General features: G+C 44.7%; 1 protein-coding gene across 1 annotated transcript; it reads right to left on the bottom strand.

Moving 5' to 3' along the window:
- Positions 1-13,885: 13,885 nt before the first annotated feature.
- Positions 13,886-18,268, bottom strand: LOC123426882 (sugar transport protein MST1-like). Its single transcript, XM_045110785.1, has 4 exons — positions 18,076-18,268; positions 15,356-15,675; positions 14,536-15,168; positions 13,886-14,457 (listed from the first exon to the last, which is right to left on the bottom strand). Exons 1-4 carry the CDS (start codon positions 18,218-18,220, stop codon positions 14,011-14,013), a joined length of 1,545 nt encoding a protein of 514 aa, XP_044966720.1. The 5' UTR covers positions 18,221-18,268; the 3' UTR covers positions 13,886-14,010.
- Positions 18,269-18,947: the final 679 nt, after the last annotated feature.

Below are 18,947 nucleotides of genomic sequence, written 5' to 3'. Positions count from 1 at the left end.
CGTATGCATGTTCTTCATGGTCGTTGCCTGAAAACATTTTGTGTCCCAATGAGTAAGTACCTTTGGTTGTAACCCTTTGTCATGTACTAGTTTTAGAAAAAAACGCACACCACCTTGATTATGAGTGGTTTGCCCTACAACTGGTGTAGGCTGCATCACTGGACTATTATCATCAGAATGCGCTATACCTGAAACTATAGGAGAGGGCCAAAATAAAGAAGAAAGTCAAACCTGATAATTTAGCATCATTAATAAGTCACAGAAGTAACCTCTTTTTGTAACACAATCTTCTTGGATACGTAGGTTGAGTTGTGGGTTCTCTACCACTTCCATTTGTGTGACTCTTACTTGTCCAGACTTTCGTTGAATCTGGTATGCATCATTTCTGTGCAACCAATCGGATTCGTCGCCGCCATAAATATTCTCGTTTTCGTTTAGAAGCTCTCTGGAATTTGGTACTGCACCACCTGCACATGTTATGTTAGCCAGTTGTGTGACTGTTGATTGTCCGGTAGCCATGACTTGTGTTACAAGGTTACTGCCATCAAGGACGACAACATTATGCTTTTTTTGGTCACGGGCCTATCGCTGTCGCTTTAATATTTCCTCTCTATTCTGTGCATACCGCTCACGTTCAATGCGGTTCTTAATATCACTACGGTCTGAATAGACAAAGAATAGATCGTTATATAACAATACAGATGGGCCTTATATCATTTAGTTGGTGGTCATTACCTTGTGATACAGTCAGCTGTGCGTTTGGCCCACTGATCTCGGCAGTGGCAATCTTCTTGTGTTTATAGGCCTCACGCCGTCTCTTATTAATCTCATCCCTATTTTGTGCATACCGCTCTCTATCCCTCTGCCTTTTTACTTCTTTAGGGTCTGTAATAAATGAGACAATTTAGCAGTCGAGCAACAAAACAAAAATATACTGATTAGGTACTGATCATCACCCAATGATTGGTAGTTGCTTATATCCTGGAACGGGGTGCGCGTCCCGTTGGGAGTGGTTGGTGTCATACGAACTCCGCCAACTCTGTTAATGTGAAAAATGTCATCATACCATTGTACAGGAAGGTATAGAGTTTCATGTTCAACTCAATCCTACTATTTACCATCAAAGTTTTCTTGTTCTGCGTATGGAACCATTTGAATTCAGTTTGCATTAATTATTTAGAACAATGGATCATGATGTAGTTGTTATGATAATTTGCAGAAAGACAACCAGATCAATCAAAACAATCGATGGATCACAACGCAGAGAGAAGGCAGCACCTTATACGGCGTACAGCTTGTCTTCGCAGCCGTGGACGGGTGCGTCGGCGGCAGAGAGAAGGCAGCACCTTATGCGGTGTACAACTTGTGCCTCGGCGGCAGAGAGAAGGCAACACCTTATACGACGTACAGCTTGTCGTCGCGGCCGTGGACGGGTGCCTCGGTGGCTGCAGCTCTATTGGTGAAGAGCTCGTCGTCGCGGCCGTTGGCGGATGCGTCGGCGGTTGCAGCTCTGTTGGTGAAGAGCTGGTCGTAGCGGCCGTTGGTGGATGCGTCGACGGCTGCGTAGGGCAGCGATGGCGCATGAACTGCTGGACGTCTGGATGGCAACGTTGAATGGGGGCAAATTGATATGATTTTCCTTAATTTAGTATATCTGTTGTTTGTTTCCGTATAAGGTGCTCGACGTGACCGGGAAAGATTGATATGACTTCCCCTAATTTAGCACATATGGTTTTTTTTTGTTTTTTTGTTTAGCACTTCCCCTTATTTAGCACTTTCCCTAATTTTTCCATATAAGGTGCTGGACGTGAACGTGAACGGGGAAGATTGTTTTTTTGGACGTGAACTGCGTTGTGTTTTTTTGGTGTGTGTTCCGATTGTGGCAGAGTTTTCGTCCGTTTTATAATATGCTAAACGTACATTTAAGGTGGGCCTGACACAATCTTGATGGTTAGATGTAATTAGAAGATCTGATCGGAAGGTTATAATTCTTCTGCGGGAAATTGTGTAGCTTTGGCTGGGATGACGTAGCGATGAATACGTTGAACTGTTTATTAATAGTATAGAACAACAGAGACGACGACCGCTCATTTGTGCGTGGCGTGCGAGAGGTGTTTGTCGCTGTCGGTGGTAAGGTCTTATTGGACCCTTTTGCGTCCAGCAGGGCGGAATCGCAACTGGACCGGCCCACTAAGAGAAAAAAGGATAATATCCGAAACATTTAGATAAAAATTCCAGCACATTTTTGCAAAGTTTAAAACATTTTTTTGAAAAATCAGAAACATTTATATAAAAATTCCGGAACATTTGTTTTCAAATTTTGAAACATTTTTTCAAATTCCGGAACATATTTTCAAATTTGTGGAACATTTTCTCAAATTCCGGAACATTTTCTCAAATTCTCTAACATTTTTTAAATTCTGGAACATTTTTTCAAACTCCGAAACATTTTTCAAATTCCGGAACATTTTCTCAAATTCCCGAACATTTTTTTCAAATTCTCTAACATTTTCCGGAACATTTTTTCAAACTCCGAAACAATTTTCAAATTCCACAACAATTTTTTGAAAATCCAGAACATTCTTTAAAATTCAGGAACATTATTTTTTCAAATTTCAAAAAAATTCAAATTCCGGAACATTTTTCAAAAAGCCAGACTTTTTGTTAGGGGGTCGTGGCCCCCTTTGGCCCGTGTGAGGCTCCGTCAGTGCCTGGGTGGGTTCAGGATTCTTTCCATCTGTCCAATAGGGATTCCGGGCTAGTTTTCTTTTAGACAATCTCGCGAAACTTTTATGAAGTCGTCACAATGTTTACATGGACGAATTAAAGATCTTCGGGCTGACCAAGTGAGACATGGCGGCCACCCGCAAGAGAGAGTGCATGTGTTTGATAGATTGTGAACCTCAAAATTTCATGAATAAAGTTACAAAAATCAAAAGCCGAAGAGTGATCTAAGATTTCATGAATGATTGCTCCATAGCTTGACGCATTTTCCTTCTGGATGTCTTGTACCACCACCTTGCAGTCCGACGCCACCTCAATAGGTCTTAGATATAAGTCATGTGAGAGGGCAAGCGCCTTCCTTAGTGCCAAAGCCTCTAGGATTTGCGGATCGGCAATGTACTAAAATACTTGGGCAGAAGCTCCCAGAAATAGTCACGTGGCATCTCTGCATATCGCCCCACTGCTCCATACCTTCTTCTCGACGAGACTGCCGCATCCACATTCATTTTCTCGCTGTTCTCGACTGGTGGCTGCCAATGAGCTGGTCTAGGGGCCCTGACGGTCTTTTGTGTCGACGACGATGCACTCAGTACATGAAGTGCAGATAAGTAACTTGTAATGAAACCATTCACTCTGAGTGGAGTTTGGAATATATCCTCGTTTATCGCTTTCCATCTTGCACACCATATTGCCCACATCATCACAACTAACCGCACAAATTCTACATTTCTCAATATTTTGCGCAACGCAAAAAGCCATTCCTTCGAGCTTTCTTCTCGATGATTTACCATTTTATCTACCAATTCTTTTAGCGCCAAATCCCAAACACTACTAGACATGGTGCTAGTGAAGAAAGCATGTCTCCAGGTGTCCCTCGCCCCACACAAATTGCACATATCCTCTACCGCCATATGACGAGTTTAAACAACTCACCAGTAGGCACAGATTGCCTAGCCAGCCTCCATACAAAGATCCTGAGTTTTGATGGAACCCGAATGTGCCAAATGTTGACACTCTCATGTTGTTCGTATGAAGAGTCGCCGGCTTCATGCAACTACGCCTCCCTGTGTATTTTTGTCCTCATGATCATCCAATAGGAAGCTCTGAAACTGAAAATTCCACGAGTTTCTTCATGCCATGCCCAAAAGTCTGCTACCCGTCGTGTGCATAACGGTATTTTGATAATTTCTGCTGCATTAAAGGGGGTAAATATAGCTCAAACTAGTCCCTCATCCCACGAAATTGTGGTAGTGTCAATTAGCTATGCCACCTTTGTCGGCGGGTTTTGCAGCAACGAGGTGATAGGACGTTTGAAACTATCCCTAGGTATCCAGTTTTGTGCCCAAATGTTCCAAAATGTCCTTATTAACCTATTCTCCTTATTAACCCCTGTGCCAAAATGTCTCGACCATCTAAAATTGCCCGACAAATCTATGATGGATGTAATCCCTCTTCAGCATCAAGAAGAATAACATCCGGAAAATAGACTGGCTTGATGATCTTCGTGCTAAGACTTGCTTCATCTGTCAACGTCTGCCATGCGAGTCTTGCCAATAGAGCTAGATTTTTCCAAGTCTCTAAATCCAAGGTCTCCCATATATTTCGGCATAGTCATGATATCCCACGCCACCCAGCTAGGCCTCCTTCTTCCCCGCTTACGACCCCACCAGAATTGTCGTATAATGGATGTGATGTTTGTTGGAAATATGCCCTAGAGGCAATAATAAATTAGTTATTATTATATTTCTTTGTTCATGATAATCGTTTATTATCCATGCTATAATTGTATTGATTGGAAACACAATACTTGTGTGGATACATAGACAAAACACTGTCCCTAGTAAGCCTCTAGTTGACTAGCTCGTTGATCAAAGATGGTCAAGGTTTCCTGGCCATAGGCAAGTGTTGTCACTTGATAACGGGATCACATCATTAGGAGAATCATGTGATGGACTAGACCCAAACTAATAGACGTAGCATGTTGATCGTGTCATTTTGTTGCTACTGTTTTCTGCGTGTCAAGTATTTGTTCCTATGACCATGAGATCATATAACTCACGGACACCGGAGGAATGCTTTGTGTGTATCAAACGTCGCAACGTAACTGGGTGACTATAAAGATGCTCTACAGGTATCTCCGAAGGTGTTCGTTGAGTTAGTATGGATCAAGACTGGGATTTGTCACTCCGTGTGACGGAGAGGTATCTCGGGGCCCACTCGGTAATACAACATCACACACAAGCCTTGCAAGCAATGTAACTTAGCGTAAGTTGCGGGATCTTGTATTACGAAACGAGTAAAGAGACTTGCCGGTAAACGAGATTGAAATAGGTATGCGGATACTGACGATCGAATCTCGGGCAAGTAACATACCGAAGGACAAAGGGAATGACATACGGGATTATATGAATCCTTGGCACTGAGGTTCAAACGATAAGATCTTCGTAGAATATGTAGGATCCAATATGGGCATCCAGGTCCCGCTATTGGATATTGACCGAGGAGTCTCTCGGGTCATGTCTACATAGTTCTCGAACCCGCAGGGTCTGCACACTTAAGGTTCGATGTTGTTTTATGCGTATTTGAGTTATATGGTTGGTTACCGAATGTTGTTCGGAGTCCCGGATGAGATCCAGGACGTCACGAGGAGCTCCGGAATGGTCCGGAGGTAAAGATTGATATATAGGAAGTCCTGTTTTGGTCACCGGAAAAGTTTCGGGCTCATCGGTAGTGTACCGGGAGTGCCGGGAGGGGTGCCGGGGACCATCGGGAGGGGTGTCACGCCCCAAGGGGTCTCATGGGCTATGGGAAGAGATAAACCAGCCCCTAGTGGGCTGGAATAAGTTCCCACTAAGGCCCATAAGGTTTGAGAAGGAAAAAACACAAGGTGGAAAGAGTTTCCAAGTGGGAAGGTGGAATCCTACTCCAAGTAGGATTGGAGTAGGACTCCTCCACCTCCAATTTCGGCCAACCCTTGAGGGTTTGAGGCTGCCTCTTCCCTCCCCCTCCATCCTATATATACTAAGGTATTAGGGCTGATTTGAGACAACTTTTGCCACGGCAGCCCGACCACATACCTCCATAGTTTTTCCTCTAGATCGCGTTTCTGCGGAGCTCGGGCGGAGCCCTGCTGAGACGAGATCATCACCAACCTCCGGAGCGCCGTCACGCTGCCGGAGAACTCTTCTACCTCTCCGTCTCTCTTGCTGGATCAAGAAGGCCGAGATCATCGTCGAGCTGTACGTGTGCTGAACGCGGAGGTGCCGTCCGTTCGGTACTAGATCGTGGGACTAATCGCGGGATTGTTCGCGGGGCGGATCGAGGGACGTGAGGACGTTCCACTACATCAACCGCGTTCACTAACGCTTCTGCTGTACGATCTACAAGGGTACGTAGATCACTCATCCCCTCTCGTAGATGGACATCACCATGATAGGTCTTCGTGCGCGTAGGAAATTTTTGTTTCCCATGCGACGTTCCCCAACAGTGGTATCAGAGCTAGGTTCATGCGTAGATGTCTTCTCGAGTAGAACACAAAAGGTTTTGTGGGCGGTGATGTGCGTTTTGCTGCCCTCCTTAGTCTTTTCTTGATTCCGCGGTATTGTTGGATTGAAGCGGCTTGGACCGACATTACTCGTACGCTTACGAGAGACTGGTTTCATCGTTACGAGTAACCCCCTTTGCTCAAAGATGACTGGCAAGTGACGGTTTCTCCAACTTTAGTTGAATCGGATTTGACCGAGGAGGTCCTTGGATGAGGTTAAATAGCAACTCATATATCTCCGTTGTGGTGTTTGCGTAAGTAAGATGCGATCCTACTAGATACCCTTGGTCACCACGTAAAACATGCAACAACAAAATTAGAGGACGTCTAACTTGTTTTTGCAGGGTATGATTGTGATGTGATATGGCCAACGATGTGATGTGATATATTGGATGTATGAGATGATCATGTTGTAATAGAAATATCGACTTGCATGTCGATGGTACGACAACCGGCAGGAGCCATAGGGTTGTCTTTATACTAACGTTTGTGCTTGCAGATGCGTTTACTATTTTGCTAGGATGTAGCTTTAGTAGTAATAGCATAAGTAGCACGACAACCCCGATGGCAACACGTTGATGGATGATCATGGTGTGGCGCCGGTGACAAGAAGATCGTGCCGGTGCTTTGGTGATGGAGATCAAGAAGCACGTGATGATGGCCATATCATGTCACTTATGAATTGCATGTGATGTTAATCCTTTTATGCACCTTATTTTGCTTAGAACGACGGTAGCATTATGAGGTGATCTCTCACTAAAATTTCAAGACGAAATTGTGTTCTCCCCGACTGTGCACCGTTGCGACAGTTCTTCGTTTCGAGACACCACGTGATGATCGGGTGTGATAGACTCAACGTTCACATACAACGGGTGCAAAACAGTTGCGCACGCGGAACACTCGGGTTAAGCTTGACGAGCCTAGCATGTGCAGACATGGCCTCGGGACACATGAGACCGAAAGGTCGAGCATGAATCGTATAGTTGATATGATTAGCATACAGATGCTTACCACTGAAACTATTCTTGACTCACGTGATGATCGGACTTGAGATAGCGGATTTGGATCATGTACCACTCAAATGACTAGAGAGATGTACTTTTTGAGTGGAAGTTCTTAAGTAATATGATTAATTGAACTAATTGTCATGAACATAGTCTAATGGTCTTTGCGAATTACGATGTAGCTTGCGCTATGGCTCTACTGTTTTTTATATGTTCCTAGAGAAAATTTAGTTGAAAATTGATAGTAGCAAACTTTGCAGACTGGGTCTATAAAACCGAGGATTGTCCTCGTTGCTGCACAGAAGGATTATGTCCTTAATGCACCACTCAGTGTGCTGCACCTCGAGCGTCGTCTGTGGATGCTATGAACATCCGACATACACGTTTCTGATGACTACATGATAGTTCAGTGCAAGATACTTAATGGCTTAGAAGCAAGGCGCCGAAAACGTTGTAAAACGTCACGGAACATAATTGATGTTCCGAAGAGATGAAATTGTGATTTCATGCTTGTGCCCTTGTTAAGAGGTACGAGACCTCCAAACAAGATTCTTTGTCCACAAAGTAAAGGAGAAAAGCTCAATCGTTGAGCGTGTGCTCAGATTGTCTGAGTACGACAATCACTTGAATCAGGTGGGAGTTAATCTTCCAGATGAGATAGTGATGGTTCTCCAAAGTCACTGCCACCAAGCTATGAGAGCTTCGTGATGAACTATAACATATCAAGGATAGATACAATGATCCTTGAGCGATTCGTGATGTTTTGACACTGCGAAAGTAGAAATCAAAAAGGAGCATCAATAGTTGATGGTTAGTAAAACCACTAAGTTTCAAGAAAGGCGAGGGCTAGAAGGGATACTTCGTGAAACAGCAAAACAGTTGCTGCGCTAATGAAGAGACCCAAGACTAAACCCAAACCCGAGACTAAGTGCTTCTCTAATGAGGGGAACAGTCATTGAGGCGGAGCAACTCTAGATACTTGGTAGATAAGAAGGCTGGCAAAAGTCGAAAGAAGTGTATTTGATATACATGATGTTGATGTGTACATTACTAGTACTCCTAGTAGCACGAGGGTATTGGATACCGGTTCGGTTGCTAAGTGATTAGTGACGCGAAATGAAAGCTACGGCATAAACGGAGACTAGCTAAAGGCGAGGTGACGATACGTGTTGGAAGTGTTTCCAAGATTGATATGATCAAACGTCGCACGCTCCCTCTACCATCGGGATTGGTGTTAAACCTAAATAATTGTTATTTGGTGCTTGCGTTAAGCATGAACATGATTGGATCGTGTTTATTGCAATACGATTATTCATTTAAAGAGAATAATAGTTACTCTATTTTCTTCAATGGTTTATTGAATCTCGATCGTAGTGTTACACATGTTCATGATATTGGTGCCAAAAGATACGAGTTGATGATGATAGTACCACTTACTTGTGGCACTGCCGCTTGAGTCATGTTAGTATAAATTGCATGAAGAGGCTCCATGCTGATGGATCTTTGTACTCACCTGATTTCGAATCACTAGTGACATGCGAATCATACCACATGAGCAAGGCCTTGTTTTCATTGAGATGAAATAAGATAGTAACTTGTTGGAAGTGATACATTTTGATGTATGCAGTCCAATGGGTGCTGAGGCACGCAGTGGATATCATTATGTTCTTACTTCACTGACGATTTGAGTAGATACAGGAGTATTTACTTAATGAATCACAAGTCTAAAATGTTGAAAAGTTCAATTCCGTTTTAGAGTGAAGCTCGTCGTAACAAGAGGATAAACTGTCTACGATATGATCATGGAAATGAATATCTGAGTTACGAGTTTTTGGTACACAGTTAAGACAATGTGGAAATTGTTTCACAGTTCATGCCACCTGGAACATCATAGTGTGATGATGTGTCTGAACGTCATAGCCACGCACTATTTAGTATGGTGCATACTGTGATGTCTCTTATCGAATTACCACTATCGTTTATGGGTTATGCATTAGAGACAACCGCATTCACTTTAAATAGGGCACCGCGTATTTCCGTTGAGATGACACAGTATAGACTGAGGTTTGGAGAAAACTAAACTGTCGTTTCTTGAAAGTTTGGGGCTTCGACACTTATGTGAAAAAGTTTCAGTCTGATAAGCTCGAACCCAAAGCGGATAAATGCATCTTCATAGGATATCCAAAACAGTTGGGTACATCTCCTATCTCAGATCCGAAAGCAAAGTGTTTGTTTATAGAAACGGATCCTTTCTCGAGGAAAGGTTTCTCTCGAAAGAATTGAGTGGGAGGGTAGTAGAACTTGATGAGGTTATTGAACCATCACTTCAACCAGTGTGTAGCAGGGCGCAGGAAGTTGTTCCTGTGGCGCCTACACCAATTGAAGTGGAAGCTGATGATGGTGATCATCAAGCATCGGATCAAGTTACTACAAACCTCGTAGGTCGACAAGGTCGCGTACTGCTGCAGAGTAGTACGGTAACCCTGTCTTGGAGGTCATGTTGTTGAGAAACAGTGAACCTACGAGTTATGGAGAAAGCGATGGTGGGCCCAGATTCCGACAAATGGCTGCAAGCCATAAAATCCGAGAGAGGATCCATGTGTGAAAACAAAGTGTAGACTTTGGTAGAACTACTTGATGGTCATAGGACTATTGAGTAAAAATGGATCTTTAAAAGAAGACAGACAATGATGGTGATAAGTCACTATTAAGAAAAGCTCGACTTGTCGCAAAGATGTTTTCGACAAGATCAAACAGTTGACTATGATGATACTTTCTCACTCGTAGCGATGCTAAAGGTCTGTTGGAATTATGTTAGTAGTTGCTGCATTATTTATGAAATAGTGCACGTAGGATGTCAAAACATTGTTTCCTCGACGGTTTCCTTGAGCAAACATTGTATGAGATACAACCATGAGGTTTTGTCGATCCTAAGGATACTAACAAGTATGCAAGCTCCAGCGATCCTTCAATGGACTGGTGCAAGCATCTCGGAGTTGGAATAAGCACTTTGATGAGATGATCAAAGATTTTGGGTTTGTACAAGGTTTATGAGAAACTTGTATTTCCAAAGAAGTGAGTGGGAGCACTATAGAATTTCTGATAAGTATATGTGGTTGACATATTGTGGATCAGAAGTAATGTAGAATTTCTGTAAAGCATACAAGGTTGTTTGAAAGGAGTTTTCAAAGGAATACCTGGATTGAGCTACTTGAACGTTGAGCATCAAAGATCTATGGAGATAGATCGAAAGCGCTTAATGGAAGTTTCAACAAGATGCATGCCTTGACAAGTTTTTGAAGGAGTTCAAAATAGACCAGCAAAGAAGGAGTTCTTGGTTGCGTTGTGAGGTGTGAATTTGAGTAAGACTCAAAACTCGACCACGACAGAATAAAGAGAATAGACGAAGGTCGTCTTCTATGCCTTAGTCGTAGAATCTAAAGTATGCCATGCTGTGTACCGCACCTGATATGTGCCTTGACTCAAAATATGTTGAGAGGTACAGAGAGTGATCCATGATTGAATCACTAGCAGCGGTCAAAATTTATCCTTAGTAACTAATGGACTAAGGGATTTTTCTCGATTATGGAGGTGGTTAAAGAGTTTGTCGTAAAAGGTTACGTCGATGCAAGCTTTGACACTAATCCGAATAACTATGAGTAGTGAAACGGATTCGTATAGTAGAGTAGATATTTGGAGCATTTCCGAATAGCACGTAGTAGCAGCATCTATAAGATGACATAAAGATTTGTAAAGGACGCACGGATCTGAAAGTTTCAGAACCGTTGACTAAAACCTCTCTCACGAGCAAGACGTGATCAGACCCCATAACTATATGGGTGTTGGATTCATTGTAATCACATGGTGATGTGAACTAGATTATTGACTCTAGTGCAAGTGGGAGACTGTTGGAAATATGCCCTAGAGGCAATAATAAATTAGTTATTATTATATTTCTTTGTTCATGATAATCGTTTATTATCCATGCTATAATTGTATTGATTGGAAACACAATACTTGTGTGGATACATAGACAAAACACTGTCCCTAGTAAGCCTCTAGTTGACTAGCTCGTTGATCAAAGATGGTCAAGGTTTCCTGGCCATAGGCAAGTGTTGTCACTTGATAACGGGATCACATCATTAGGAGAATCATGTGATGGACTAGACCCAAACTAATAGACGTAGCATGTTGATCGTGTCATTTTGTTGCTACTGTTTTCTGCGTGTCAAGTATTTGTTCCTATGACCATGAGATCATATAACTCACGGACACCGGAGGAATGCTTTGTGTGTATCAAACGTCGCAACGTAACTGGGTGACTATAAAGATGCTCTACAGGTATCTCCGAAGGTGTTCGTTGAGTTAGTATGGATCAAGACTGGGATTTGTCACTCCGTGTGACGGAGAGGTATCTCGGGGCCCACTCGGTAATACAACATCACACACAAGCCTTGCAAGCAATGTAACTTAGCGTAAGTTGCGGGATCTTGTATTACGAAACGAGTAAAGAGACTTGCCGGTAAACGAGATTGAAATAGGTATGCGGATACTGACGATCGAATCTCGGGCAAGTAACATACCGAAGGACAAAGGGAATGACATACGGGATTATATGAATCCTTGGCACTGAGGTTCAAACGATAAGATCTTCGTAGAATATGTAGGATCCAATATGGGCATCCAGGTCCCGCTATTGGATATTGACCGAGGAGTCTCTCGGGTCATGTCTACATAGTTCTCGAACCCGCAGGGTCTGCACACTTAAGGTTCGATGTTGTTTTATGCGTATTTGAGTTATATGGTTGGTTACCGAATGTTGTTCGGAGTCCCGGATGAGATCCAGGACGTCACGAGGAGCTCCGGAATGGTCCGGAGGTAAAGATTGATATATAGGAAGTCCTGTTTTGGTCACCGGAAAAGTTTCGGGCTCATCGGTAGTGTACCGGGAGTGCCGGGAGGGGTGCCGGGGACCATCGGGAGGGGTGTCACGCCCCAAGGGGTCTCATGGGCTATGGGAAGAGATAAACCAGCCCCTAGTGGGCTGGAATAAGTTCCCACTAAGGCCCATAAGGTTTGAGAAGGAAAAAACACAAGGTGGAAAGAGTTTCCAAGTGGGAAGGTGGAATCCTACTCCAAGTAGGATTGGAGTAGGACTCCTCCACCTCCAATTTCGGCCAACCCTTGAGGGTTTGAGGCTGCCTCTTCCCTCCCCCTCCATCCTATATATACTAAGGTATTAGGGCTGATTTGAGACAACTTTTGCCACGGCAGCCCGACCACATACCTCCATAGTTTTTCCTCTAGATCGCGTTTCTGCGGAGCTCGGGCGGAGCCCTGCTGAGACGAGATCATCACCAACCTCCGGAGCGCCGTCACGCTGCCGGAGAACTCTTCTACCTCTCCGTCTCTCTTGCTGGATCAAGAAGGCCGAGATCATCGTCGAGCTGTACGTGTGCTGAACGCGGAGGTGCCGTCCGTTCGGTACTAGATCGTGGGACTGATCGCGGGATTGTTCGCGGGGCGGATCGAGGGACATGAGGACGTTCCACTACATCAACCGCGTTCACTAACGCTTCTGCTGTACGATCTACAAGGGTACGTAGATCACTCATCCCCTCTCGTAGATGGACATCACCATGATAGGTCTTCGTGCGCGTAGGAAATTTTTGTTTCCCATGCGACGTTCCCCAACAATGTTCTCATAGAGCCCCCTTGGCAGTCTCAAGCAAGACATAGAATAAACATGTATAGCTTGCGCCACGGACTTGTGAGTGAGGGATCCCGGCCTAGTAAAGTCGTGGAAGGACTACCGGCTTGGGAGATCTATTTCGTTCGGCTTGGTTTTTTTCTCGGGCTGCTCTACCACGGGCCCGTGGCCTTCTCGTTGTGGGCTGATGATGTGGGCTCCTAGACTTTGTTTACTTTGTACATGCATTGAATTTTTCTTATGAATGTTTGAAACCATCTTGCTAAAGAATTATTTATAACATGCATGACAACTAAGGCCCCGTTTGAAACCATAATAGATTATGATAATTTGGATTATGAAGATAGATTATATAATCTGGTTTATAAAAAAAATCTAGGTGGACATGTTTGGATATCAAATTATATAAAATGTAATCCAGGTTTTACATTGCATAATGACCTATCTATCCTCTGTATTTTAAAAAAATAGGAGGGTGGCGGTGGCAGCAATGCAATTATCTCCAACTTTACAAGGGTAATGGGTCATTAACAATTCATAATCTGATTTTAGCTGGGGTAGAGTAGATTATGAGTTTTTAATAATCTGTCCATCTAGTTTTTATAATCTACAGCATAATCTGTCCTGTTTGAAGACATAATAGATTATAAAAACTACATTATATAATCTGAGTGGTTTCAAACAGGGCCTAAACTACATGAATGAGATCTACAAGCAGAGGGAGCCAAGGGAAAGTCATTTGGCATGATCCATTCTTGGACGTTGCTCCAACAGAACAAGAAATTGAAAGATAGGAATTAAACAATTCAACCTAATTTGGTCTAAATTATGTCAAGTTACCCTATATACGATGTTCTTTGTTTCGACGGAATGAGTAGGACAAGTCGGTAGGGGGTCTGTATATCATCCGTGATAAGTCTTGCTTGTTCTTCTGAAACTAATATGCCAACCACAATATACCCTGCGCACCAATGATTTGAGTCCGTTCACACTCGCTACTGGGTAAACATTATCAGTACTAATAAGTTTCACAGGCAGTTGACCTGGCTGTCCTGCTTGGCATCTCCAACAAACCTCCTCCAATACCAATGCTTGGCCCACACGGTCCTCATGGCCTCCAGCGGCACGCCTTTTGTCTCCGGCAGGAGCGCCGCCATGAAAACCGTCATCACGAGGACCCAGCCGGCGTAGAAGATGAATATCGCGTACTTCATGGCGCAGAGCAGGGTGATGAACACCTGCGTCTGCGCGAAGGAGAGGCTGAGCGCGATGGAGACGGTCATGGCCTGCCCCGCCGACCTGATCTCCACAGGGTAGATCTCGCTCGGCACTACCCACTTGAGCGGCCCCCACGACATGCCGAAGCTGCATGTGTACAGGCACATCAGCACCAGCACCCCCTTGGCGTAGTTCCGCGCCATTGTCGTCGCGTTGTTCCTCCCCAGATGGTCCGCCAGTATCCACGCCACCGCCACCTTAGATGTATAGCAGAGCATAAGACCGTGCATACACGTGACAGATAGTGTGGGTGTCTTTTGCGGTGTGTGTGTTACCTGGCAGAGCATCATTGCTACGCCGCCGGCGAGGAACAAGAACCTGCGGCCGGCGCGGTCGACGACGAAGGTGGACACGACGACGGCGAATAAGTTGACGAGGCTAAGTATGACGGAGCCCAAGATCGCCTTCTGGCTGTCGAATCCCACGGTCCGGAACAGCACCGGCGAGAAGACGGCGATGACGATCATGCCGGTGAGGTCGAAGAAAGTGGGGATGGCCACCATCATCACCAGGTAGTGCCGGTACCCCTTGCCGCGCAGCCGCTCGAACGCGCCCTCATCGTTCCGGCGAGCCTCCTCCACGGCGACGACGATGTCCTTGAACTCGTCGCCGACGTCTGCGTCCGCCCCGCGGATGCGCTGGAGCGCCGCGCGTGCCCTGTCGGGGTCTCCGCGGAGCACGAGGCTGCTGGGAGTGTCCGGGACCAAGAGGGCGCCCACAACGACGACGATGGCCGGCACGCCGGCCAGGCCGAGGGAGACCCGCCAGCCCCATCCCGGGATGCGGTTGGTGAAGTAGTTGGTGACGGTCGCCGCCAGCGTGCCGATGACGAGGAAGACGTGGTAGGCGGCGGTGAACGCGCCGCGCCACTTGGCTGGCGATGTCTCGGCGAGATACAGCGGAGCCGCCTGTGGTCAACGGGCCAATGTGTCATTGCGCGCGAACTGGAAAGTGCCAAAATGTTTGGACCGAATGAAAGATGGGCTTACTGTCAAAAAAATTGCTGGGCCGTGAAGTACACATAGGAATTAGGCCTACATACGAATACGGTGGCTGACATGCTGCTGGGCTGAAGCTGAAAATGACACTGGATACCTGCGCAGTGAAGCCGACACCGAAGCCGAGCAGCATCCGGCCGATGATGAGCATGGCGATGTTCACGGCGGCGGCGTTGACGGCCGAGCCGGCAAGGAAAAGGGCGCCGCCGGTGAGCATGACGGCCTGGCGGCCCACCCTCCTGGTCACCCTACTCGCCACCAGCGACGACAGTACGCCGGCAATGTACAGCGACGACGTGAACGCCGTCAGCATCTGGTTGTCGTACTTGCAGTAGGCGTCGCGCTTGGCGCCCTTCATGCCCGTCAGAACCTCCGGGAAGAATTTCTCCAGGAACGACTCCATTTGCGTGACACCGCCTGGAATTTCACCGTCAGTTGACTGTACTCTTGTGTTCATTTGCCGCAGAGAGCGCAATCACGGCCCGCATGTGCGAACCCAACCCAATCTATGATATCCTGGCGATATTGATATATCGTTACCGCTGACTCTTCCAGAATTGACATCAGTAATGTTCAAAAGCAAAAGAACATATATATATGTCCCTTTCTGTTGCAAACGTCAGACGTATCTGCAAGCGTATGCACGATCACAACAAACTGTACTGACTATAGCGACGTACGTCCAATAGTTATCAAAAAACTAAATCTCGAATATTGGCATATGTGCTTTATTCTAATTCCTTTTTCTGTCCAGCGGTCCTGCTTAATTAAGCATCACAGCGGTGGACTTTTAAGCATCACAGCGGTCCTGCTTAATCAAGCCACATGATACTTCCAGTATAATAGTAATAATATGACAGCGTCCATTTAAAAAATAATAATAACCCAAATGATAAATGCCACAAACATACTGGCATGCAACTTTCATCATATCTTTCTCTCAACAGTAATGTCGACCACTATAACAAGTTAGACAGCATCGAGACATCCATCGAGATTTCCAATAGCGCCGAGCAGAAAACGTGCATAAATAAACTAAAGGTGCTATGTTGCCAAGCAGGTCCCTGATCCATGGGTCGATGATTAGATATGTGTGTGTCTCTCTGTCTGTGTGTCTATATCTTGTGTTGTTGTTTTAGTTGTACAGCACTAGGGAACGAGTGGTGTCATCTTTGCTTCCCTAGCCGGCACGTTTACCTTGTCCAAGTTATATGTTGGTGAGACAATTTGGCAAACTCAGTGGGTTGCTCACTTTTGATTTCTAAAACCTTCCTGCCACTGTTGTAATTGCGACAATGCTGAGTACCCCAACGTTGCACTTGCACTGCTGACGAGACCTGTCTTACGTATAATGCTTTGCTAGTGGATTCCACTGCTGATAATTGGTATGGAGGGAGTTTGGATGGACTAGGTTTCAGGGAATCCAAACCTGGTAATAATTGGTATATATTGTGCCTTATCCGATGCTTTTCTCTCTGGCATTATACGGGGATGCACATTGGAAGAGCAGGGGACTAACATGTACAGCCCAGGCTGGATTCTCACCTACTCCCTCAGTTCCTAAATATAAATCTTTTAAGAGATTTCACTAGACGTCTACATACGAAGCAAAATGAATGAATATACACATTAAAGTATTTCTATATACATCCGTATGTAGTCCACTAGTGAAATATCTAAAAAGACTTATATTTAGGAACGGAGGGAGTAGCTATTATGGTGAAATTAATACTCTAGAAGAGATATTTATTGTACTGAAATGCTTTTGCGTGGTGCATATACATGATGGCACGAAAGGAGACTATGTTCTTGCCATGGTGATAGGCTGATAGGCGAGAGGGCCATCAGAAACACACATGTTTTGATTCCTGCCGTGCCTTTGCAGTTGGCTAGTTGGTACGTGTGCTGGATGCCATATATGTCCTCTCTCTCAGCTTTCATGTGAGGCAAAGAATTGAAAGGTTATTGGTCTAAGATTCTAGAGCTACACATGTTTTTTTATTTACTTTGCGGGGAAGAGCAACTCCTGGTAAAAGTAACACAGCTGCTCTCTCGCTCCCTCTCTCTCTCTAAACCTGCCTTTGTTTTCTTTTGCACCAGGGTGCTTTGTACTACCAGTACTTATGTTTTGTTCCTTATCTGATGATAGTGGAGCCTGGTCCAATATGGATAAGATGGAAGAAGAAAAATGTGTATGCTTTGACATTTTCGGTCAAAATTGAAATTGGTCGTATGTTCCGCTGAACGCCAGTATTAAATGGTTGCTGGTATACGGCTAATAAGGACAAACGGCACTGAAACAGAACGGCTAAATCAATCCCGAGAGGTAGACGTGCACATGCAGTTGGTCGATGAGTATTTCCTGAGAGCCGACATAGAAGTGTGTGCCCATCTACAACTTCGATACTAGTAATAGGACATACAAAACCGGCACGTAGCCACGTACTAGATGATAAAATTGTTTAGGATCTAACAGATTGACGGGCGGCTGTTAATCCGTCCCAAAAGAGCGGTAACTTATCCAGCATACTAGGAAAATCCAAATTTCGTGATTCAAAAGAGAAGAATAAGAAAAGGCTCCCAACTTTTCTTTGTTTAATTCAGCAGGAGTTCTGATGTCGCGGTATTCGAAGTAGAAGAGTACCAGTAGCAATACTGAAATCCTAGGGAGAAAGTAAACCCATATGACTTGAGCTGCACTCATGCCTTCTAATTATGGAAGGTCGTAGTGAAGCCATGCATAAACGCAAGAATATCTTGTTCAGAACGCCGAGGATACCATGTATCAGGCCGGGTTAAGTTCAAGTATGTGGGCACCTGAGACGCCAATGTCGTAGCCGAAGATGAGGCCGCAGGAGGCGGCCATGAGGCAGGTGACCACCACGGAGAGCGTCACGCGGCCGCCGCCGTAGCCGTGGACGCGGTCGCTGCCGGCCGCCGCGGCGAGACCTCCTCTCGCCATTTTGCGGCTGCTTGCTGAGTCTTGGATGGTCAATGGTTGGGGCTTGGAAGGCACAAAGGCAAGAGCTAGAGGGTCGCCGCTATTATATACGGGTTTGACGAGAGTACACCCAACGGCGGGGTATCAGCTGGAGCCTGGAGGTGGCGCTTAATGTACAAGTCTTTCTAAAGGTTCATTAATAGACTACATATGAATGTATATAGACATATTTTAAAATATATATTCATTTATTTTGTTTTGTATATATAAACATCTAGTAATTTTTTTTAAAAGATTTTATATTTAGGAACGAAGGAAGTAGTTGTATACGGAGTATACATGCAACATATTGAGTAACGCGCTCGAAAAAAAACAGAGAAACAAATCGAGTAAGGCGCTTTCAGAAAAGAATGAAAAACAGATCGAGGCTTTGGGGAAAGCGATGTTTAATAGGAACGGAGAAAGAATAAGTAGTAGAAAGATTCCCTCAACAAAATATAAATAAATAGGAAGATGGGAAGGCACACAACATTAGGCTGGTCATAGTGGAGAATATCACTATAATAGTATCATACATATAATACTATTTTATGATACTATCTTTATAGTGCATAATATCATAAACTAGTATGATAGATGCCCTCATTTATTGACATGCATGACACATAGTAACATAGCATTTAACATGTTACGGTATCTACCTACTCCCTCCGTCACGGTTTAGAAGACACAGTTAAACTTACGTGCG

Source organism: Hordeum vulgare, chromosome 2H (genome assembly GCF_904849725.1).
Source record: "Hordeum vulgare subsp. vulgare chromosome 2H, MorexV3_pseudomolecules_assembly, whole genome shotgun sequence".
NCBI lineage: Eukaryota > Viridiplantae > Streptophyta > Magnoliopsida > Poales > Poaceae > Hordeum > Hordeum vulgare.
This window is presented reverse-complemented; position numbering and strand designations above follow the sequence as displayed.

Bases quoted from the DNA above. Each gene is read 5' to 3' on its own strand.
- LOC123426882 (XM_045110785.1), bottom strand. From the start codon at position 18,220: ATGGCGAGAGGAGGTCTCGCCGCGGCGGCCGGCAGCGACCGCGTCCAC. The intron at 15,676-18,075 runs GTGCCCACATAC...GTGAAATTCCAG, and splicing joins CTACGACATTGGCGTCTCAG to GCGGTGTCACGCAAATGGAG. The intron at 14,458-14,535 runs GTAACACACACA...TATACATCTAAG, and splicing joins TAGCAATGATGCTCTGCCAG to GTGGCGGTGGCGTGGATACT.